The sequence below is a fragment of the Rattus norvegicus genome, chromosome 7 (assembly GCF_021556685.1).
Source record: "Rattus norvegicus strain SHRSP/BbbUtx chromosome 7, alternate assembly SHRSP_T2T, whole genome shotgun sequence".
In the NCBI taxonomy this organism is placed as follows: domain Eukaryota; kingdom Metazoa; phylum Chordata; class Mammalia; order Rodentia; family Muridae; genus Rattus; species Rattus norvegicus.
Genome location: NC_141540.1, coordinates 49,203,633 through 49,229,307, shown reverse-complemented (window position 1 = coordinate 49,229,307; position 25,675 = coordinate 49,203,633). Strand labels below are relative to the sequence as shown.

At 37.7% G+C, this 25,675-nt stretch overlaps 1 protein-coding gene across 3 annotated transcripts in view; it reads right to left on the bottom strand.

Annotated features, from left to right (window-relative positions):
• Window positions 1-25,470, bottom strand: part of LOC148004659 (uncharacterized) — a 37,495-nt gene extending 12,025 nt beyond the window's left edge. The window contains exons 1-5 of one of the 3 annotated variants that reach the window (XR_015624620.1): window positions 24,807-25,454; window positions 24,568-24,662; window positions 24,294-24,331; window positions 19,896-19,975; window positions 13,718-14,035 (exon numbers count right to left, since the gene is read on the bottom strand). Coding sequence is in view for 2 of the 3 variants with exons in the window: in XM_087559473.1 (XP_087415599.1) it covers window positions 14,010-14,035; window positions 19,896-19,975; window positions 24,294-24,331; window positions 24,568-24,662; window positions 25,208-25,274 (306 nt within the window). In the remaining variant the exon portion in view is untranslated. Of the gene's footprint in view, window positions 1-13,717; window positions 14,036-19,895; window positions 19,976-24,293; window positions 24,332-24,567; window positions 24,663-24,806 lie in introns of those variants that run through there. The other 2 variants (XM_087559473.1, XM_087559472.1) reach the window with 2 other exon arrangements.
• Window positions 25,471-25,675: the final 205 nt, after the last annotated feature.

The window sequence follows — 25,675 nt, the reverse complement described above, 5'->3', positions numbered from 1 at the left end:
CACTATCACAGAAATTTCTGGTTTCTGTGGTGACTTGGTTCTGTCTTGTGATGCTTTTCTGGAAGCTATCTTATAAAAGTGCATGTAATATTTTGCTGGAGCATATGCTTTAGCAGATGCACATTTTAAAATAATATAAATGTAGCTGTAGAGAGAGTAAGAGGACTCTTTCTCATTGGTTTGCCATGCAACCCTTTGCTGGTCTTTGCTGGTCTTTGCTTGTAGTGACATTGTAGAGAGAAGCATTCCAGATAATTTCCCAGTGTATTCTGACTGCTTCATGATACTTATGAAGACTCGTGCTATTGATTCATGTTTGGTGCTTTGGACTACATTGCTGATCTTCTGATAATGAAGATTGGGTTCACCTCAAACAACTACTTCTAAACAGGTACAAACACACACACACACACACACACACACACACACACAAACACACACACACCCCACACAAACACACACTCCACATTTCTGATTAATCTTTCTTTTCCCCTGGTAGGTGGACTAGTAGGAAGGTTGAAGCATTTTTATTGGATATTTTATGTATTTACATTTCCCCTTTCCCCCCTCTCCCATCCCTCATCCCATCTCCCTGTGCTTCTATGAAGTTGCTCCCACTCCCACCCACCCACTCCCACATCAACACCATGGCATTCCCCTACACTGGGGAAATGAGCCTTCACAGGAACAATCTAAGGCTACACAAGACTCCTAACATTGGGGGAGGGGATGTAAATATTTCTCAGTGGCTAAGGGTGTCATTTCAACAAGTACAGAAGAAGGCATGTCAACAAGGGTATTCAAAATTGGTTGTGAAGCAACAGGTTTACCCCTTTAGACATATATTTTATGAATATTCCATTTGACATTCACTATTCAAAGTAAATAATTTAAGAGGGGATTGAAAGCTAGCCCATGGATTGAATCCAAAACAATGGTTTAATATTTTTGTATGTGTATAATAAAGGGACCAAATATTAGAGATATTCATACATTACTGAATATTACCCATTGTTGTGTTTGAGTTTATCTGTTACTCTAGAGCTTTCTCTATTTCTAGACTATCCAATGTTCATTGTTTCTTTCTGTAAATAATTAATACATTTCCCTATGTTGCACCAGCACTTCATTTCTGCCTATCTCTTATGATTGTTTATGTTCTATGTCACTCAATTGTTTCATAGCTTATCATGGGTAATAACTAGCAATTGTAATGGAATTATTCTTAAACTAATTCATTCATTCCACCCCTGAAATTTTGACTGGAATTAGTCCTAAAGCAAAGGGATTCCAAGAAGGAAGGTCTAGAGATCTAAGTAAAGTCTGCAGAGAACAGATATTACTTTGTATACTGTACTTCTGTGAATTGTTGTCTATAGGAAGGTGAAGGCAGGCACAAGATAAGGCAAGGCCTGTGATTGGACAGTGAGAAAGTAAGGTGGGCACAGAGTTTTGCTATACATACAACAAAATAGAGAGGAAAGAGAGGAGGAGGGAGGAAGAGGAAGAACCAAGATGGATGCAGAGAAGGAAGATCCATATCCATATGGCCTTAAATGGCCACAGTTAGCTATGAAAATCTTATAACAGATGGATTATTACACAACAATTTGTCTTATCTAGGTGGGCAGTTTATATCACTATTAATTGGCCTAGAGTTTATTATGCAGACATTTTGTGGAGTGAAAACTTAAGATATAAATCTGATTGATAAATTGCAAGCTTACTGAGTTTTGATTTCAAAGGGTTACTGGGAGTTATGACTATAACCACAGGGGGTGGATGCTAGGAATGAGATCAGAGTTCACAGCAAGAGAGTTACAAGAGGGCGGCGGCTGCTGGGGAAAGAGAGTAGTCAGCGACAATGTGCAGCTAGCCATGGCAGCGAGATTGCTGCAGGGCCCAGAGAGTAGCCAGTGCCAGCTTAGGATAGAGATTGGAAATTTGGGCTGTGACACTTTGCTGATTGAGATAAAAATACCCCGCAGATGCCATGTGGCCTATTGGACTTGGCAATAGTGTGGGATGGTGCTTCTTTTATTAATATTTACTACTACACATTATCATGTGAAACACACCGTATACCACATAAACAAGATCTATAGATATGAGTTTTCAACACTTATTACATTTTTAAAGTACATGTATTCTAAAGTAATTTTTCTTTCTCGTGATAGAATATAAACTCTATAATATTTATTCCTTCACATAATTGTAGATTCAGGTCCCCAGAAAAAATCCAATACACTGTTCTTAAACACCTAAACAAGCAGAGTGAACTTTAATTATAGGCATAAATCCAGTTAATTAGGAAATGTAAAGTAAGATCTTCCAATTGATGCCTTACAATATCTTTTGAGGTTTGCCCTGTAAGAGTTCCTTTAGAGTTCAGAACTGTTTAAGAAACTAAATAACTTAGGCTATACTTAATGAATAATTTGTTATACATCAATACATGGTTAGACCATAATGCTATACTTTATCTGTGCTTATATTATATGGTGATATTTTGTTGTATATAAAGCAAGCATATAACAGAAAATATATTGATGTAGTTTATGAATTTGTTAAAAGATTATTGAATGTTCATGACTTTATTAATTTTTTAATAAAGTAATTAAGTCCTTTTCATTGGTTTCTTCTTGTCTGAAATAAAAAAGTGAACTGATACTATGATGTGCCTCATTGACTCAAATTAATTTTAAATAAACTGGATTATCATCATGGCACATCATCAAAGGAAATAGACCATGTTTTTATTTAGAATCCTCAAAATTATTAATTTCTCAATTATAAATTTCCTTTTTGAATTAACCTATAGATAATAAATATAGCATTATAAGATTTATTTAATAAAACATAAAAAGTGAATTGATAAGCTTTGCAAAGTAACAATTGTTAAAATAAAATGTAGGATGTTATATAATAGAGATAAGACTATACTCTCAATATATTAACAATATTCCAAAACACTGTTCCATAAACAGATATATTCTATATGATATATAAATCTGTTAATAAACAGTTTGCGGGGACAGCAAAATTTATTTTTATAATCTAAATTTGCCTAAACACCTACATATCAGATAAAGAGTTCTTGTTACATCACCAAATTGCTTTTGACTGTCTGCCTTTGAGAGTTTCTAATTCCTGCATGAATTCAGCCTGACATGTAGTGGTGAAGCACAAAGGCATGAGAAAGGAGAGTCCTATGTAAGCCACCACTGAACCAGAATTGCTCATAGATTGAGAGACAATCTATAACAGAGGCACAATATATTCTGAGAATGCATATTTTTTCTTTTAGTGAGGATTGTTAACAACTTCTCAGAGTTGAGTTCTTGTAGAGAGTTTCAAAAGACCCATTTTAAAAAGACTTTTGCTATAGACAAATTAGAAAATATGATTATATATAAAAAGACTTTTAGTTCTTTTTTTTTTTTTTCGGAGCTGGGAACTGAACCCAGGGTCTTGCGCTTCCTAGGCAAGCGCTCTACCACTGAGCTAAATCCCCAACCCCTTAAAAAGACTTTTAGAAGGCAAAAAAATTTGAAGAACTATAAACACAGTAACAGATCATATTCATAAGCCAAATAAACCTTTGTGTCCTGAAAAATGCTTCCCGCACTGCGTTGTTTGTCTTTCTGAAATTTATGTGTCTTGTTGTAGACTAGAATAAACTGATGTAGACTATTCTCTATAGTATGTAGCTAAAGGATATACAACATGGCGTTTTAAATGGACTCTTCAAAGTTATTATTTCATTCATCAACATCCCTTCAGAATACCTTAAGTATTTCATCAAATAACTCTTCTCTCGTGTCTATCATCCTCTGTTGAAAATTCCTAATCTAAGTTCCTATTTGGCAATACAATAAAGGTAGTCTTGGGGATGGACCCTAAACATGTCTCTACAATCCACAACACTCACTCATTTATCCCTGCCATTAAATCAACCATACAAATTATGAAATATTCTCTAAAGCTAGTGTTAATCTTTTTGTTGTGCAATCAAATGAAAAAGCAGAATCAGAATAAGAATCCAGTTCATATTTAAAGTGTCCAGGAATGTTTTCATAAAAGGTCACAAAAGATGATATAAAAATCTTTTGCTTAAATGTAGTCAAAGTCTATGGCTTTACTTATTTATTCTTTGTGGGTCCTGTTGCATGAATTGCAAATTTGGTTTTAGATTGGGAATGGATTTAATTTTGTAAAACTTAAGATTTTTATTCATTGTTTACTATAAATACTATTATTCATAATACATGCTAAAATATGTACATTAAGAATTGGGACTCGGGCACACCCTCGGATCCCGGCCCGCAGCAGCTCTCTGCTCCCAGACCCTGTGAGAGAGAGACCCAACCGCCTGGTCAGGTGGGCACTCCTGAGGCTGCAGAGCGGAAGAGACCACCAACACTGCTCACCCCTGCCCACATCCCTGGCCCAAGATGAAACTGTATAAGGCCTCTGGGCTCCCGTGGGGGAGGGCCCAGGAGCGGCAGGACCCCTGCCTGAGACACCTCCGGACCCTGAAGGAAACAGACCGGATAAACAGTTCTCTGCACCCAAATCCCGTGGGAGGGAGAGCTAAACCTTCAGAGAGGCAGACAAGCCTGGGAAACCAGAAGAGACTGATCTCTGTACATACATCTCGGACGCCAGAGGAAAACACCAAAGGCCATCTGGAACCCTGGTGCACTGAAGCTCCCGGAAGGGGCGGCACAGGTATTCCTTGTTGCTGCCGCCGCAGAGAGCCCGTGGGCAGCATCCCACGAGCGAACTTGAGCCTCGGGACCACAGGTAAGACCAACTTTTCTGCTGCAAGAAAGCTGCCTGGTGAACTCAAGACACAGGCCCACAGGAACAGCTGAAGACCTGTAGAGAGGAAAAACTACACGCCCGAAAGCAGAACACTCTGTTCCCATAACTGGCTGAAAGAAAACAGGAAAACAGGTCTACAGCACTCCTGACACACAGGATTATAGGACAGTCTACCCACTGTCAGAAATAGCAGAACAAAGTAACACTAGAGATAATCTGATGGCGAGAGGCAAACGCAGGAACCCAAGCAACAGAAACCAAGACTACTTGGCATCATCGGAGCACAATTCTTCCACCAAAACAAACATGGAATATCCAAACACACCAGAAAAGCAAGATCTAGTTTCAAAATCATATTTGATCATGATGCTGGAGGACTTCAAGAAAGATGTGAAGAACTCCCTTAGGGAAACACAGGAAAATATTAATAAACAAGTAGAAGCCTACAGAGAGGAATCGCAAAAATCCCTGAAAGAATTCCAAGAAAACACAATCAAACAGTTGAAGGAATTAAAAATGGAAATAGAAGCAATCAAGAAAGAACACATGGAAACAACCCTGGATATAGAAAACCAAAAGAAGAGACAAGGAGCTGTAGATACAAGCTTCATCAACAGAATACAAGAGATCGAAGAGAGAATATCAGGAGCAGAAGATTCCATAGAAATCATTGACTCAAGGGTCAAAGATAATGTAAAGCGGAAAAAGCTACTGGTCCAAAACATACAGGAAATCCAGGACTCAATGAGAAGATCAAACCTAAGGACAATAGGTATAGAAGAGAGTGAAGACTCCCAGCTCAAAGAACCAGTAAATATCTTCAACAAAATCATAGAAGAAAACTTCCCTAATCTAAAAAAAGAGATACCCATAGGCATACAAGAAGCCTACAGAACTCCGAATAGATTGGACCACAAAAGAAACACCTCCCGTCACATAATAGTCAAAACACCAAACGCACAAAATAAAGAATATTAAAAGCAGTAAGGGAAAAAGGTCAAGTAACTTATAAAGGCAGACCTATCAGAATCACACCAGACTTCTCGCCAGAAACTATGAAGGCCAGAAGATCCTGGACTGATGTCATACAGACCCTAAGAGAACACAAATGCCAGCCCAGGTTACTGTATCCTGCAAAACTCTCAATTAACATAGATGGAGAAACCAAGATATTCCATGACAAAAACAAATTTACACAATATCTTTCTATAAATCCAGCAATACAAAGGATAATAAATGGTAAAGCCCAACATAAGGAGGCAAGCTATAACCTACAAGAAGCAAGAAACTAATCGTCTTGGCAACAAAACAAAGAGAAGAAAAGCACACAAACATAACCTCACATCCAAATATGAATATAACAGGAAGCAATAATCACTATTCCTTAATATCTCTCAACATCAATGGCCTCAACTCCCCAATAAAAAGACATAGATTAACAAACTGGATATGCAACGAGGACCCTGCATTCTGCTGCCTACAGGAAACACACCTCAGAGACAAAGACAGACATTACCTCAGAGTGAAAGGCTGGAAAACAACTTTCCAAGCAAATGGTCAGAAGAAGCAAGCTGGGGTAGCCATTCTAATATCAAATAAAATCTATTTTCAATTAAAAGTCATCAAAAAAATAAGGAAGGACACTTCATATTCATCAAAGGAAAAATCCACCAAGATGAACTCTCAATCCTAAATATCTATGCCCCAAATACAAGGGCACCTACATACATAAAAGAAACCTTACTAAAGCTCAAAACACACATTGCACCTCACACAATAATAGTAGGAGATTTCAACACCCCACTCTCATCAATGGACAGATCATGGAAACAGAAATTGAACAGAGATGTAGACAGACTAAGAGAAGTCATGAGCCAAATGGACTTAACGGATATTTATAGAACATTCTATCCTAAACCAAAAGGATATACCTTCTTTTCAGCTCCTCATGGTACTTTCTCCAAAATTGACCATATAATTGGTCAAAAAACGGGCCTCAACAGGTACAGAAAGATACAAATAATCCCATGCGTGCTATCGGACCACCACGGCCTAAAACTGGTCTTCAATAACAATAAGGGAAGAATGCCCACATATACGTGGAAATTGAACAATGCTCTACTCAATGATAACCTGGTCAAGGAAGAAATAAAGAAAGAAATTAAAAACTTTTTAGAATTTAATGAAAATGAAGGTACAACATACCCAAACTTATGGGACACAATGAAAGCTGTGCTAAGAGGAAAACTCATAGCGCTGAGTGCCTGCAGAAAGAAACAGGAAAGAGCATATGTCAGCAGCTTGACAGCACACCTAAAAGCTCTAGAACAAAAAGAAGCACATACACCCAGGAGGAGTAGAAGGCAGGAAATAATCAAACTCAGAGCTGAAATCAACCAAGTAGAAACAAAAAGGACCATAGAAAGAATCAACAGAACCAAAAGTTGGTTCTTTGAGAAAATCAACAAGATAGATAAACCCTTAGCCAGACTAACGAGAGGACACAGAGTGCGTCGAAATTAACAAAATCAGAAATGAAAAGGGAGACATAACTACAGATTCAGATGAAATTCAAAAAATCATCAGATCTTACTATAAAAACCTATATTCAACAAAACTTGAAAATCTTCAGGAAATGGATAATTTCCTAGACAGATACCAGGTACCGAAGTTAAATCAGGAACAGATAAACCAGTTAAACAACCCCATAACTCCTAAGGAAATAGAAGCAGTCATTAAAGGTCTCCCAACCAAAAAGAGCCCAGGTCCAGACGGGTTTAGTGCAGAATTCTACCAAACCTTCATAGAAGACCTCATACCAATATTATCCAAACTATTCCACAAAATTGAAACAGATGGATCACTACCGAATACCTTCTACGAAGCCACAATTACTCTTATACCTAAACCACACAAAGACACAACAAAGAAAGAGAACTTCAGACCAATTTCCCTTATGAATATCGATGCAAAAATACTCAACAAAATTCTGGCAAACCGAATCCAAGAGCACATCAAAACAATCATCCACCATGACCAAGTAGGCTTCATCCCAGGCATGCAGGGATGGTTTAATATACGGAAAACCATCAACATGATCCATTATATAAACAAACTGAAAGAACAAAACCACATGATCATTTCATTAGACGCTGAGAAAGCATTTGACAAAATTCACACCCCTTCATGATAAAAGTCCTGGAGAGAATAGGAATTCAAGGCCCATACCTGAACATAGTAAAAGCCATATACAGCAAACCAGCTGCTAACATTAAACTAAATGGAGAGAAACTCGAAGCAATCCCACTAAAATCAGGGACTAGACAAGGCTGCCCACTCTCTCCCTACTTATTCAATATAGTTCTTGAAGTTCTAGCCAGAGCAATCAGACAACAAAAGGAGGTCAAGGGGATACAGATCGGAAAAGAAGAAGTCAAAATATCACTGTTTGCAGATGATATGATAGTGTATTTAAGTGATCCCAAAAGTTCCACCAGAGAACTACTAAAGCTGATAAACAACTTCAGCAAAGTGGCTGGGTATAAAATTAACTCAAATAAATCAGTTGCCTTCCTCTATAAAAGAGAAACAAGCCGAGAAAGAAATTAGGGAAACGACACCCTTCATAATAGACCCAAATAATATAAAGTACCTCGGTGTGACTTTAACCAAGCAGGTAAAAGATCTGTACAATAAGAACTACAAGACACTGAAGAAGGAAATTGAAGAAGACCTCAGAAGATGGAAAGATCTCCCATGCTCATGGATTGGCAGGATTAATATAGTAAAAATGGCCATTTTACCAAAAGCAATCTACAGATTCAATGCAATCCCCATCAAAATACCAATCCAATTCTTCAAAGAGTTAGACAGAACAATTTGCAAATTCATCTGGAATAACAAAAAACCCAGGATAGCTAAAGCTATCCTCAACAATAAAAGGACTTCAGGGGGAATCACTATTCCTGAACTCAAGCAGTATTACAGAGCAATAGTGATAAAAACTGCATGGTATTGGTACAGAGACAGACAGATAGACCAATGGAATAGAATTGAAGACCCAGAAATGAACCCACACACCTATGGTCACTTGATTTTTGACAAAGGAGCCAAAACCATCAAATGGAAAAAAGATAGCATTTTCAGCAAATGGTGCTGGTTCAACTGGAGGTCAACATGTAGAAGAATGCAGATCGATCCATGCTTATCACCCTGTACAAAGCTTAAGTCCAAGTGGATCAAGGACCTCCACATCAAACCAGACACACTCAAACTAATAGAAGAAAAACTAGGGAAGCATCTGGAACACATGGGCACTGGAAAAAATTTCCTAAACAAAACACCAATGGCTTACGCTCTAAGATCAAGAATCGACAAATGGGATCTCATAAAACTACAAAGCTTCTGTAAGGCAAAGGACATGGTGGTTAGGCCAAAACGGCAACCAACAGATTGGGAAAAGATCTTTACCAATCCTACAACAGATAGAGGCCTTATATCCAAAATATACAAACTCAAGAAGTTAGACCGCAGGGAAACAAATAACCCTATTAAAAAATGGGGTTCAGAGCTAAACAAAGAATTCACAGCTGAGGAATGCCGAATGGCTGAGAAACACCTACAGAAATGTTCAACATCTTTAGTCATAAGGGAAATGCAAATCGAAACAACCCTGAGATTTCACCTCACACCAGTGAGAATGGCTAAGATCAAATACTCAGGGGACAACAGATGCTGGCGAGGATGTGGAGGAAGAGGAACACTCCTCCATTGTTGGTGGGATTGCAAACTGGTACAACCATTCTGGAAATCAGTCTGGAGAATCCTCAGAAAATTGAACATTGAACTGCCTGAGGATCCAGCTATACCTCTCTTGGGCATATACCCAAACGATGCCCCAACATATAAAAAAGACACGTGCTCCACTATGTTCATTGCAGCCTTATTTATAATTGCCAGAAGCTGGAAAGAACCCAGATGCCCTTCAACAGAGGAATGGATACAGAAAATGTGGTACATCTACACAATGGAATATTACTCAGCTATCAAAAAAAATGACTTTATGAAATTCGTAGGCAAATGGTTGGAACTGGAAAACATCATCCTGAGTGAGCTAACCCAATCATAGAAAGACATACATGGTATGCACTCATTGATAAGTGGCTATTAGCCCAAATGCTTGAATTACCCTAGATGCCTAGAGCAAATGAAACTCAAGACGGATGATCAAAATGTGAATGCTTCACTCCTTCTTTAAAAGGGGAACAAGAATACCCTTGGCAGGGAAGAGAGAGGCAAAGATTAAAACAGAGACTGAAGGAACACCCATTCAGAGTCTGCCCCACATGTGGCCCATACATATATAGCCACCCAATTAGACAAGATGGATGAAGCAAAGAAGTGCAGACCGACAGGAGCCGGATGTAGATCGCTCCTAAGAGACACAGCCAGAATACAGCAAATACAGAGGCGAATGCCAGCAGCAAACCACTGAACTGAGAATAGGACCCCCGTTGAAGGAATCAGAGAAAGAACTGGAAGAGCTTGAAGCGTCTCGAGACTCCATATGTACAACAATTCCAAGCAACCATAGCTTCCAGGGACTAAGCCCCTACCCAAAGACTACACATGGACTGACCCTGGACTCTGACCTCATAGGTAGCAATGCATATCCTAGTAAGAGCACCAGTGGAAGGGAAAGCCCTGGGTCCTGCTAAGACTGAACCCCCAGTGAACTAGACTGGTGGGGGGAGGGCGGCAATGGGGGGAGGGTTGGGAGGGGAACACCCTTAAGGAAGGGGAGGGGGGAGGGTGATGTTTGCCCGGATACCGGGAAAGGGAATAACACTTGAAATGTATATAAGAAATACTCAAGTTAATAAAAAAAATATATAAAAAAAAAGAAATGTAAATAAGAAATACTCAAGTTAATAAAAAAAATTTCTTCAAAAAAAAAATGAACCAATGTAGTAACTGCTGCTTACCTAGCCAATCATATTAAGAATGACCTAACCATCCCTAAAATCCCCCTCGCTGCACTTAAAAGGAGCCCAAAAGCTCATCTGGCTGTTGCCATTTTGTATGAATGGCTGATTCCTGCATGTTGGTTGTTTCTGCAGAATAAACGCTCTTTGCTTTTGTATAAAAAAAAAAAAAGGATTGGGACTCGGTCTTCCCATGAGTTTCTGTAGTATTCATATAAAAAAAGTTCTACCTAGCGAGACAAGGAAATGAAAAACCAGAAGGTATAAAGTGAGAGGAAAAACAAGCTCCATTTATCAGAAAGCCACCCAAAGGGATGGTGTTTGAGTGTTTGAAAATGAACACAACTGGTCAAATAAATATATTTATAAAGAGAAGATTGGTGTGCATTCATAAAAGGTGACCTTAGAAACCTATGTAAACTCATCTTACAGAAGTTCCCACATTCTGTTCATCATTAACACTTTGGTGATTGTGGCTTGTATGACGATCCATTTAATGGTCTAGAAGTAGGGCAAAAAGACTTTCTTGAGGGAAATAACCTGACCAAAACAAAAATACATGGGCAGAAGGAAAGCACTTCTTCTTTAAATGTTATGAGGCACAGATGACACAGTTGAGCTGGTCCATCTGAAAAGTTTAGTAAAAGTGTTTATAGAAAATACAAGAGATTTCACTACATAGTAATAGCTGGAGCTTACCAAGTTTCCCCGAGAGAAAAAGACAACTTGTTACCACTTTCAGCGTCAAAAGATTGTGTAAAAGGACTAAAAGCTAATAAAAATTTTTGACATCCTGAACAAAATACCAATGACTTATGCTCTAAGATCAAGAATCGACAAATGGGATCTCATAAAACTACAAAGCTTCTGTAAGGCAAAGGACACTGTGGTTAGGACAAAACGGCAACCAACAGATTGGGAAAAGATCTTTACCAATCCTACAACAGATAGAGGCCTTATATCCAAAATATACAAAGAACTCAATAAGTTAGACCGCAGGGAGACAAATAACCCTATTAAAAAATGGGGTTCAGAACTAAACAAAGAGTTCACAGGTGAGGAATGCCGAATGGCTGAGAAACACTGAAAGAAATGTTCAACATCTTTAGTCATAAGGGAAATGCAAATCAAAACAACCCTGAGATTTCACCTCACACCAGTGAGAATAGCTAAGATCAAAAACTCAGGTGACAGCAGATGCTGGAGAGGATGTGGAGAAAGAGGAACACTCCTCCATTGTTGGTGGGATTGCAGACTGGTACAACCATTCTGGAAATCAGTCTGGAGGTTCCTCAGAAAATTGGACTTGAACTGCCTGAGGATCCAGCTATACCTCTCTTGGCCAAAAGATGTCCCAACATATAACAAAGCCACGTGCTCCACTATGTTCATCACAGCCTTATTTATAATAGCCAGAAGCTGGAAAGAACCCAGATGCCCTTCAACAGAGGAATAGATACAGAAAATGTGGTACATCTACACAATGGAATATTACTCAGTTATCAAAAACAATGACTTTATGAAATTCGTAGGCAAATGGTTGGAACTGGAAAATATCATCCTGAGTGAGCTAACCCAATCACAGAAAGACATACATGGTATGCACTCATTGATAAGTGGCTATTAGCCCAAATGCTTGAATTACCCTAGATGCCTGGAACAAATGAAACTCAAGACGGATGATCAAAATGTGAATGCTTCACTCCTTCTTTAAAAGGGGAACAAGAATACCCTTGGCAGGGAAGAGAGAGGCAAAGATTAAAACAGAGACTGAAGGAACACCCATTCAGAGCCTGCCCCACATGTGGCCCATACATATACAGCCACCCAATTAGACAAGATGGATGAATCAAAGACGTGCAGGCTGACAGGAGCCGGATGTAGATCGCTCCTAAGAGACACAGCCAGAATACAGCAAACACAGAGGCGAATGCCAGCAGCAAACCACTGAACTGAGAATAGGACCCCCGTTGAAGGAATCAGAGAAAGAACTGGAAGAGCTTGAAGGGGCTCGAGACCCCATATGTACAACAATGCCAAGCAACCAGAGCTTCCAGGGACTAAGCCACTACCTAAAGACTATACATGGACTGACCCTGGACTCTGACCTCATAGGTAACAATAAATATCCTAGTAAGAGCACCAGTGGAAGGGGAAGCCCTGGGTCCTGCTAAGACTGAAACCCCAGTGAACTAGACTGTTGGGGGAGGGCGGCAGTGGGGGGAGCATGGAGAGGGGAACACACATAAGGAAGGGGAGGAGAGAGGGATTAGGGCAATGTTTGCCTGGAAACCGGGAAAGGGAATAACACTCGAAATGTATATAAGAAATACTCAAGTTAATAAAAAAAAAAGAAAAATACTCAAGTTAAAAAAAATTGACATCCTATATAAAGATGTAGAAATTCTTTAGAAAACATAAGAAATGTTGCAGAATGCATGAAAATATAAACATTCTCTATTTATAACCTTTTAATGACTCATTTTTTGCTAAACATATCTATATAAAAATAGTGATGCACATCAAGTAGTTTAGTCTCTGGTGAGCTCATCATAATGACAAAAGGTGAATAGGTACAGTAAGATTATTTATTCAAGTTTCCTGCAGAAACAAGGTATTTAGAAAGTTCCTGATTAAAGAGGCAATATAACCATATTGCTGTCACTATGCCTGCCAACATGATAGACTATTCTTACAAAGCAAAATAAAATATTCTGTCCTTACAACATTTCTTGTTAGGCACCTGCTCAACACAATTAGAAAATGAACTAAGGGGCTGGGGATTTAGCTCAGTGGTAGAGCGCTTACCTAGGAAGCACAAGGCCCTGGGTTCGGTCCCCAGCTCCGAAAAAAAAGAACCAAAAAAAAAAAAAAGAAAATGAACTAAAATACTGGATAACCATGAGTTAAGTAATGAACAATTTAATTATTTATGCTTTTTCAAAAATCCATTTCAGTTATATGACAGTAGTTATATTGGTACTATATAGACAATAGATCAAACAAACTACAAAAAGTTGTATTTTCTCTAGAACTGGAGAAAAAGGAAACTTGGATTATTTAGGGTTGAAATTAGTTATCTTTGCATCCCAAGCTGCAGACTTTCTATGGATTTTAGTCCATTGACATGAAAATAACTCATCTACTCCTTCGATGCCTGTTTTACCTTCCCACTATAAACTGCGTGGTTATTCCTCGTTACTCCATTGGTACACTTTGAAAGTCTATAAAAGAAAAAAGAGAAAAACAGTTTGAAAATGAGTACTTTCCACTAAGCCAAAGGAAAATGTAATTTGTATGTCATATGATAAGTTGCTCACTTCTGATTTAAGTAGTTGATCAGGGATCTAGAATCATGGAATATTGCAGTTTATACCTCATTGGCATTTACAAGTATAAATGTAGCTAGTTGATTAGCATTGTGTGTTGCTCACTTATTATGTTTGCCTCCAGCATGAAGTATGTGTTAGCAGTATTAGAAATGAGCATGTGCCTATGCAAACTCACATATGCACACAATTATGATGTTATGGATGAATTAATTTCTTAATTATTGAAATGATTGTACATCAATGTGAAATCAAGTCATAATTTCTTTGGTTACTACTTGTCAGTTATATATCACAAGAAGTAGAAAGTTTGTTCTACTCTTAAACATGTCTTAAACAGCTTAATTCTGTAGGATCAGTAATAATAATACTTAAGAAAAACACCCCTATTAATATAGGTGCTTCGTAGCTTTTGATAGATAAACAGTGTTTAACAAACAGGTTTGCTTCATACCAAAAGAATATTATTTACTGTATTCTAGAGTTTCATAATTTAATAACTAAAAAATTGACTAACTTCACGGTCTGTTCTTAATATTACTCCCTCACATTTCAGTTTGGGTCCAGAGATGTCACTATAAGGAACATAGTGAAGAGAGCTGAACCGCTCAGTCATCGTTGTAGAAAGATTACTTTAAAGATTACTGTAGCAGAGATGTCCTTAGACACCAATGGTATGAGAAGTCCTTGGTTCTGCCAATGATGGACCACCCCAGTATAGGAGAATTTCATATCAGGTAGGCGAGGATGGGGGTTGTTAGGGAGGGGAACACCCTTATAGAAGAAGAGGAGGGGGATATGGATGGGAAACTGGGGAAGGGATTAATATTTAAAACGTGAATTTAAAAAATCCAATAAAGAAAAAGACTACCATAGTTTACAGAGTGGTTAACATTAATTGGTATAAGTTTAAACACATTTGAAGTACAGATCTATTTGTTAGCTTAAAGTTTTAGGTTATTTGGTACCCTCTACCATAATTCATGAGGGTAGAATTTGTATTTTATGGGTCTGTGCATTAATCAAGAAGCTTCCCTCAAAATAGTAATCGAATAGATTATTAGGAATATAAAATTATGTCCTTCTGGTCTCCATCAGCACCCAGAGCCAGGACTGTTCTACAGCCCTTGGACACAATTCCTGCCTGCAAAGAGCTGATCTGCAAGGAACACTCTTCCTCCTAAGCCCTCAGACCACAAGTGATACCCCACTATCTCCCCATTGACTATCCTACGAGTGCACAGGACTCTTGAGCCACAGGGTAGCCTGGGATGAGGCCTTTCTAGTCTCCATCTGCATCCAGAGCAAGGGCCATTCCACAACTATCAGACCCAAAATCTGCCTAGAGAGATCTGGTCTGCCACACAAAAGATCACAGGCTCACAGGCTCAGAGGCTCACAGGCCCATTGGAGAGACAAGCTCCAGTCAGAGAAAGCAAGACCAACTAAGATAAGAGATAAGTAGGTGTCAAAGGTAAGCAAAGGGAACTAAGCAACAGAAACCAAGACTACTTAGCAACATCAGAGTCTAGTTCTCCCATCAAAGCAAATATTAAATATCCCAACAAACTGGGAAAGCAAGATTTGGATTTAAAAACACATCTCATGATGATTATAGAGGACTTTAAGAAAGACATAAATAACTCCCTTAAAGAAACATAGGACATCACAGGTAAAAAAGTAGAAGCCCTTAAAGAAGAAACACAAAATTCCCTTAAGGAATTATAGGAAAAAAACAACCAAACAGGTGAAGGAATTAAACAAAACCATCCAGGATTTAAAAATGGAAGTAAAAAAAAAATAAAGAAGTCACAAAGAGAGACAACCCTTGAGATAGAAAATCTAGGAAAGAGATCAAGAGGTCATAGACCTCTCAAGCATCATCAATAGAATATGAGAGATTGAAGAGAGAATCTTAGGGACGGAAAATTCCCCAACTTAAAGGGCTAGTAAATAACTTCAACTAAATTAAACAAGAAAACGTCCCTAACCTAAAGAAACAGATGGCTAGGAACGTACAAGAAGCCTACAGAATTCCAAATAAATTGGACCAGAAAAGAAATCCCTCCTGTCACACACAGACACACACACACACACACACACACACACACACACACTCACAAACCAACACCAAACACACAAAACCAAGAAAGAATATTAAAAGCAGTAAGGGAAAAAGTCAAGTAACATATAAAGGCAGACCTATCTGAACTACACCAGACTTCTCACCAGAGACTATAAAATCCAGAAGATCCTGGGCAGATGTCATAGAGACACTAAGAACACGAATGCCAGCCCAGGCTACTATATCCAACAAAACTCTCAGTTAACATAAATGGAGAAACAAAGATATTCTCTGGCAAAACCAAATTTACACAATGTCTTTACATAATCCAGCCCTATGAAGAAAAATAGATGGAAAATTCCAACACAAGGAGGGAAATTACACCCTAGAAAAGCAAGAAAGAAATTTTCAGGCAGCAAACCCAAAAGAAGAGAGCCACATAAACATAATTCCACATCTAACAATTAAAAAACGAAACAAAAACAAAAAACAAAAACCAGGAAACAACAGTCACTATTCCTTACTATCTCTTAATATCAATGGACTCAATTCCCCAATAAAAAGACATAGACTAACAGACTGGATACGTAAAGAGGACCCTGCATTTTGCTGCATACAGGAAATACACTTCAGAAACAAAGACAGATACTACCTCAGAGTAAAAGTCTGAAAAACAGTATTCCAAGCAAATTGTCTCAAGAAACAAGCTGGAATAGCGACTCTAATAACAAATAAAATCAATGTTCAGTCAAAAGTTAACAAAAAATATAAGGAAGGACACATTATAATAATCAAGGGAAAAATCTACCAAGATTAACTGTCAATTCTGAACATCTATGCTCCAAACCTTGAAGTTTCTGACAAAAGAAATTGACGATCTCAGAAGATGGAAAGATCTCCCATGCTCAAGGGTTGACAAGAACAATATAGTAAAAATGGCCATCTTGCCAAAAGCAATCTACAAATTCAATGCAATTCCCATCCAAATTCCACCTCAATTCTTCATAGAATTAGAAAGAACAATTTGCAGATTCATTTGGAAAAGCAAAAAGCCCAGGATAGTGAAAACTATTCTCAACAGTAAAAGAACTTCTGGGGGAATTACATTCCCAGACCTCAAGCTGGGTTACAGAGAAATCATGATAAAAAACAAAACAAAACAAAACAAAAACTGCATGGTACAGAGACAGCCAGGTAGATCAATGGAATAGAATTGAAGACCCAGAAATGAACCCACACACCTATGGTCACTTGATCATTAACAAAGGAGCTAAATGGAAAAAGATAACATTTTCAACAAATGGTGCTGACTGAACTGGAGATAATCATTAGAAGATTGCAAATTGACCCATTCTTATCTCCATGTATGAAGCTCAAGTCCAAGTGGATTAAGGACCTCAATACAAAACCAGATAAACTGAAACTTATAGAAGAGAAAAATGGGAAGAGCCTTGAACACATAGACATAGGGGAAAATTTCCTGGACAAAGCAATAATGGCTTATGGTCTAAGATCAAGAATTCACAACTGGGACCTCATAAAATTGCAAAGCTTCTATAAGGTAAGGGACACTGTCAATAGGACAAAACGGCAACCAACAGATTGGGAAAAGGTCTTTATCAATCTTATATCCAATAGAGGGCTAATATATAATAATATACAAAGAACTCCAGAAGTTAGACTACAGAGATTCAAATAATCCTGTTAAAAAATGGAGTACAGGGGTTGGGGATTTAGCTCAGTGGTAGAACGCATGCCTAGCAAGCGCAAGGCCCTTGGTTCAGTCCCCAGCTCCGAAAAAAAGAATAAAAAAAAAATGGAGTACAGAGCTAAACAAAAAAATTCTTAACTGAGGAATCCCAAATGGCTGAGAAGCACCTGAAGAAATGTTCAACATCCTTAGTCATCAGGGAAATGCAAATCAAAACAACCCTGAGATTCCACTTCACACCAGTCAGAATGACTAAGATAAAAACTCAGATGACAGCAGATGCTGGTGAGGGTGTGGAGAAAGAGGAACACTCCTCCAATATTGGTGAGATTGCAAGCTGGTACAACCACTCCGGAAATCAGTCAGGCTTTTCCTTAGAAAATTGGACATAGTACTACCTAGGGACTCAGCTATACCACTCCTGAGAATATACCCAAAAGATGCCCCAACATATAACAAGGACACATGCTCCACTACATTCATAGCAGCCTTATTTATAATAGCCAGGACCTAGAAAGAACCCAGATGCCCTTCAACAGAGTAATAAAAGCAGAAAACGTGGTACATTTATACAGTAGGGTATTACTCAGCTTTTTTTTTTAAATGACTACATGAAATTCCTAGGCAAATGGATGGAACTAGAAAAAATCATCCTGAGTAAGGTGACCCAGTCACAATAGAACACAAATGGTAGCATTCACTGATACCTGCATATTTGCCCAAAAGCTAGGAATACCTAAGGGAAAATTCACAGGTTCGAGCAGCTGAAGAACAAAGACAAAAACAAATGTAGATGCTTCATTCCTTCTTAGAAGGGAGAACAAAATACTCACTTGAGGAAATACAGGGACAAAGAGTGGAGCAGGGACTGAGGAAAAGGTCATCCAGAGACTGCCCCACCTGGGGATCCATCACATACGCAGCCACCAAACCTAGTCACTATTGCAGATACCAAGAAGTGCTTGCTGACAGGAGCCAGATATGGGTATCTCCTGAGAGATTCTGCTACAGCCTTACTGATGCAGAAGAGGGTGGTTGCAGATAACGTTTGCACTGAACAAGGGGACTCAATAGAGGAATTAGAGAAAAGAGTGAAGGAGCAGAAAGAACACCATAGAAGAACAACAGTATTAATAATCAAACCCCACCAGAGATCCCAGGGACTAAGCCACTAACCAATATGTACACATGGAGGGACACATGACTCCAGTCACATATGTGACAGAGGATGGAATTGTCCAGCATCAATGGAAGAAATAGCCCTTGGTCCCGTGAATGCTCATTTCCCCAATGTAGGATAATGCCAGGTTGTTGAGTTTGGAGTGGGTGAGTGGAAATGGGAACATCCTCGTAGAAGCAGGAAGAAGGGAGAGGCAGTATAGTAGACAGGAGAAAGGGATAACATTTGAAATGTAAATACATAAAATATCCAAGAAAATATAACTATTTAAAAAGCATATTAAATTATTTTTGATTGTGAAGAATAATCTAAAAACTACAAACTTATTCATCTCTGTAAAGTCAATAAATGATTAGGTAAATATCTGTATAGAAAAGGTAAGTAGCACTGTTGTGTTATATGGGATTTGATTATCAGAATAATTATTTTCTGCAGCTATGTTTAAGCAAATTTTCAAATTCTTCTCCAGAATAAGAAAAGATATTAGCATATTTATTAGCATTAGAAATTTCTGGTTCTTGTACCTTTGACAAAGCTCTGTTTTGAGATCTAACTGTCAAATATTCAATTCCTACTTTAACCATGTTTTCTTCTTTATCTTTTAAATGCATAAAAATCCTCAAGGAATTATGGGTCATTTAATCTATAATATAGTTGCAAAATGTTATATGATTAGCTGATAAACATGAGTTGCCTTTTTAACTTCTTCCTTTACTGTTTACATGAAGATAATTGGTTTTCAATGACATTTTGTTTGAACATTCTCTCCTACTTTTATCGTGTTTTCTCAAAAATATACTCTCCTGGTTCCTCACTGGTCCCCTTCCTCTTCCCAAGTAGTTCCATTTCTTCTTTATACCCCACACCTCTCTGTAGATCCTGTTTCATATGAAAAAAGCAAAACCCATGATGTTTGTCTTTCTAAGTACAACTTTCATTTTCAGCTTAATAATCAACTATTTTTCTTAAATTGCATAATATAAATTCTACGCTATGCAAATATATGACACATGTATTTAAACATAGTGTTTCTTTATGCAGTCATTCACTGATGGATACCTAGGCTAATATCATTACATGGCTGTTGTGAATAACAATGATAACCAACGTGGAATTGCAGATGTCTTTATTCTGTTCTGAGTTAGATCCCTTCAATATACTTCCAGGAGTTTTTATTCCTGGGTCACACAGCAGGTTCACAAAGAAAGTTCATATATAAATATTCATATACACTCATCTAAAAGGAAAACTAAAGAGATAGATATAGATACACAGATAAATAAATTGATAGAATAAAGCCCAGTAGTGGATCATTTATATATCATGTGTGAGATTTTAGGCTTAATCTTAAATAACTAGGAAAAAAAGACAGCACCTAACACTCAGGGAACATTCTACAAGAAGAGTCAGAGAAATTATAAGAGGTAAAACACCAGTAATCTCCTTGGAAAATGGGACTCCTATTAGTGGGAGCAGGGGCTCTTTCTAACTCATTGGACTGTTTTGGGGGCACCTTTCTCTTAGTGAGTTACATGTCAAACCTTGATGTGTGAGGATGTACCTAGTCTCATTTTAACTTGTTATGCCACCTTTGTTTGATATCTCCATGAGGCCTACTCTTTTCTGAAGTCAAATGGAGGAGTAGTGGATCTGGGGAAGAGAGAAGCAGAAGGAGACTGGGAAAACAGAAAGGAGGGGAAACTGTAGTCAGGATGTAATATCTGAGAGAATAATTAAAAAATGAACTAATTAAGAATGGAGATATCAATAGGTAGAATGCTACATATTCTGCCATTCTCCTGACTGGTTAGCTAATCTTCATTACTAGCCTGATTAGATGCAGCAAAACCATGGGAAGAATATTAGGTTTACCTATGAGGATATTTCCAGAAAGGCATTAATGGAAAAAAAAATCCTAACGTAAATACAGAAAACAGAATTTCATGAGCTCAGAATCTCAACTGAATTTAAGGTGGAAGTGAACTGTGTACCAGGACTCAGTTCTCTCTCCTTTCATGCTGAAGACACATTATGCCCAGCCTTCACATGCATTAGGCAACATCTCTGCCCCTTCTTAAGTAAATGCTTATTTTGATGAAGTGAGAAGAGTTTTGATAAATATATAATAAAAATTATGATCCAGAATTTTATGTTAAAGTAGAAAATTGAGAATCAATAAGTGAGCTAAGGACAGAAAAATTGTGCATCAGTTATAACATAAAAGCCATCAAATAGTGTATATTATATGGTAACATTGTATGTTTGTCCTGAGGAAAATATAAAGCAATAAGTAAGGAAGGCTTTTTGAAACAAAATAGGTGCATTGGTCATTCATTAGACCTTGTAAAGAATGCTTCTATCTCACCGTGAAATAATCAGTTTGGGCTTTTCTATGAAGGTATATTTTCATAACTCACATTTATCTCAGCTACTTGGTAACCGCAAGACCATGAATATTTATAGAACATTTACTAGCTCTTCATGCAAGATAAACTATGAAGGATTTTATGGACTGAAAATTTCATTTTGCATGATTCCCAATTGCATACTTCTTTAGAGGGAGGAAATGTCAAATTGAAGTTGCGACATGATAAGGTCTAAAAGGGAAATTGGTTTATGAAACCATCAAAAAGAATTGATTGTAGTGTGCAAGTGTCTTTTTTTACCATTGAATTAACCTGAAATACTTAAATGTATTTTTTGTGACTTAAGAAATAATATTTTATTTTATTTTCACAGATCTGTGACTGATTGTTAGTACGTAGACCAGTCTTGAACAATTAACCATTAGGTAGGAGTTCAGACACACATCACCATATCAGAATTTAAAATTATTGTCATGTATTTTGGTTTTCATTCTTGGAATTTTATGAAAATAAGGAAGGTTATAAACATGAGTCAGTCCAATCATATAATTCAGAGTACTATTTGTGCTTTGCCTCAAATTTGAATTTGGGGGTGGGGATTTGGGATTTCTAATAGGAAAATAGTTTTAGGTAGGCATTTAATTTTTTTTTGCTACTAAGGTAAGTTCAGAAACTGTTGATTGGTCACTCTAAGCAGATACAGCGCGTTTAATTGTTTTTACCTTAGTTTGAAACTCAAGTGAGTCATTTAAGTGCTTATAGTAATTTGTTTAGAATTATGAAAGTATATATGTAAATTTTCATTGCACATATGTGGTAGTAAAACATTATAAATAGTATATAATTGTGTTGATAATATAACAATAGTATTAATGAATCTCCCCTTCTTCATAGTAGGAATATGTATAGGGAAAGGAATATCATCTGTATTAGATAAGAGCATGGCAAGACCACCTCTGGTTCAAAGAGATGGCAACATGTGTGTCACAATATAGGAGTGAGAGTCTTCAAAGACAATCTCTGCTTTTTTCACTTTATAAAGAGGCCAATCAGTGGTGGCACGTGTGTATTAAGATGATATTAAGCATTTAATTGGAAAGGAGAGATTAGCACAGGGGCATATGTCAAAGGGAAAGAAGGATGTATAAGGATTGCTGGAAATTATATTCATCACTCACTATGGCTCTAATGAGAGAGGATACATGCCCATAGGTATACATTTTGTCTTGTTCCATCTGCTCAGTCACATATAATGTAGGTATAACCAAGGCATAATGAAGACAGATTAACTAGAGCAAGATAAATGCAAAGGGAAATGTACACCGATGTCTAAACACAATGCCTCTGGATAAAAGCAAAATTACAGGGGGGTGAAGAAGGTTTTAAATGATGGGGCTCAGCGTGTTTGCAGGCCATCTTTAGCTAGTCTATGTATATACTACAACCAGGCATGATGGAGTACTCTTTTAATCACCCCACTTGCCAGAGTACAGCCCTGCAAGGGTCCAGAGAAAGGACAATGAAAGGATATGCAGTTGACGGTCTTGACCAAAACTTTTTTTTTTATCTTTGAGTTATCTTCTGTATATATTCTAAGGCCAAAAGCCATTGAGTTTTCACAATTAATTCCTATTGGCAGTAACAGGGGATTAAGAAAAAAAAAAAGGTGTGTTAGGGTTCTTTCTTTCTAGCTCAAGAACATAATGTTGGCCAGGCCAGAGGTTAGGAACTTGTTAACTCATTGTGAATAAGAGAGAAAAGAAAAGAAAGGTATTCATCAACATAGACACACTCATAGACACTTAAATATTCATATACATACACACACATATCCTTGTTGGGTCAGACTATTTGTCTCATCAACTCTGCAAGCGTTCATGCATATTAACATAAATACCTACTATGCATGTATATACATATTCAAAGATATAAACAAACAGAGATACACATAAATACATTTGTTCCTGAGGCTGAGCTCCAAAGGCCACACTCTTTTCTTTCTTTGTAGCCTTCTTATATCATCTTAGACAAAAGTTCTTTACCAAATTCCTTATAGATGAAATGATATACAAAAGGGGAGTCACAGAAATGTCAATAGTGATTTCGAGGCAGTGTTTCATTCTGTAAACTTATAAGTTCAAAGCAACAGTTTCTCATGGCCTCTTATCATAGTTTATACCTGTGCCTTCATTTTTCAATCTGAACTAGATTGAATGCTTTTCCTTAGTCACAAATTTGACTTGAGCCTATTTTTCTTCTTGGTGTAATTGTGAAGACCCATTGTATCCTTGATTATGCCACCTTTTCTTACTATTCTGTGAGGAGGGGACACATTCTATTCTTTTTTTTTTACTTATTTATTTATTTATTTATTTATTTATTACTTGCTTGCTGCTAACGTTATTATATACAGAATGAAATACTGATAATTTATATTCCTGTCACAGTTACTCTATGAAAAACGGTAGAGAGTAATTTGGGATTCTTGATTTTAACTTCATTACATCTTTCTGGCAAAACAACTGAAACCATCTCTTAAAACTTTTATCTTAAAATTACTTGAATCAGGTTAGGAATTCTTTAAATTCATTAATACACCTGAACAGCATTAATTCATGAAAGTTTGTTTTCATATTGATCTGCAAGGAATCTGAACACTAGGGTGGGCTGATGCCCAGGAATAATTGTAATTAGGCTATGTAATTGTGACAGGAAATGCATATCAGTATCAAGAATCATTCATGGGATGAAGTCTTTAAGAACTCTGCATTCTTAGAGCTATGCAAAAAGGTAGGCTATGCAAAATGGTGGGCCATCTCCAGAAAACTCACTTGCATGCCTTTAGTCCTTCTAAGATGGCTTCATACACCTGCATGGAGATGAGAGGAAGGTTGAACCCTGAGAACTTCAGATGAGCCTGGCCTACACAGTGATAACCACCCATATTGCCTAGGGAATGTCTGTCACAAATTAAAAAAAAATATATAAATTAATTAAATTTATATTTGTCAAAAATGTATGGACAATGTTGTTTTAATTGAAAATAAATTGTCCCACAACTCTCTGCTCCTAAACACCGTGGGAGAGAGAGCTGATCACACAGACCTGTGGGCAATCCTGAGACTGCAGGGCAGGAGAGACCACCACTTCTGCTCGCCTTTGCTCACATCCCTGGCTCAAGAGGAAACTGTACAGGGTCTCTGGGTAGAGGAAGATAGGGGCAGTCAAGCTTCAGGAGGTCTACTGTACAGAATACACCCAGATCTGAATGGACCTGGTCAAACAGCTCCCTGTACCCAAATCCCATGAGAGGGAGAGCTAGACCTTCAGAGGGGCAGACACACCTGGGAATCCAGAGGAGACTAATCTCTGACCACATTTCTGACTCTAGAGGAAAAGGCCTAGCACCATCTGGGGCCCTGTGCACAGGGACCCAGGAGAAGCAGGGGCAGGCCTTTGTGGTTCCCACTGACAGGGACAGCTGAAAGCCAGTGGATAGGAATGACTACATGACTGAAAGTAAAACACTCTGTTCCCATTAATGGCTGAAAGAAAACAGGAAAACAGGTCTACAGCACTCTTGACACACAGGCCTATAGGAAGGTCAAGCCACTGTCAGAAATAGCAAAACAAGGTAACACCAGACACAGCCTGATAGGGAGAGGTAAGCACAGGAACTCAAGCAAAAGAAACCAAGACTACATGGCATCATCAGAGCCCAATTCTCCAACCAAAGCATACACACCAGAAAAGTAAGATCTAGATTTAAAATCACATTTGGTCATGATGATGGAGGACTTTAAGAAAGACATGAAGAACTCCTTTAGAGAAATGCAAGAAAACACAAGTAAACAAGTAGAAGCTCTTAGAGAGGAAAGAAAAATCTCTGAAACAATTACAGGAAAAAGCAATCAATCAGGTGAAAGAATTGAAAATGGAAATAGAAACAATAAAGAAAGCACAAAGGGAGACAAGCCTAGATTTAGAAAACCAAAGGAAGAGACAAGGAGCCGTAGATACAAGAATCAACAACAGAACACAAGAGATAGAAGAGAGAATCTCAGGAGCAGAAAATTCCATAGAAATCACCAACACAACTGACAAAGATAATGTAAAATAGAAAAAGCTGCTGGCCCAAAACATACAGGAATCCAGGACACAATGATAATAGGATAATAGGTATAGAAGAGAGTGAAGAATCCCAACTCAAAGG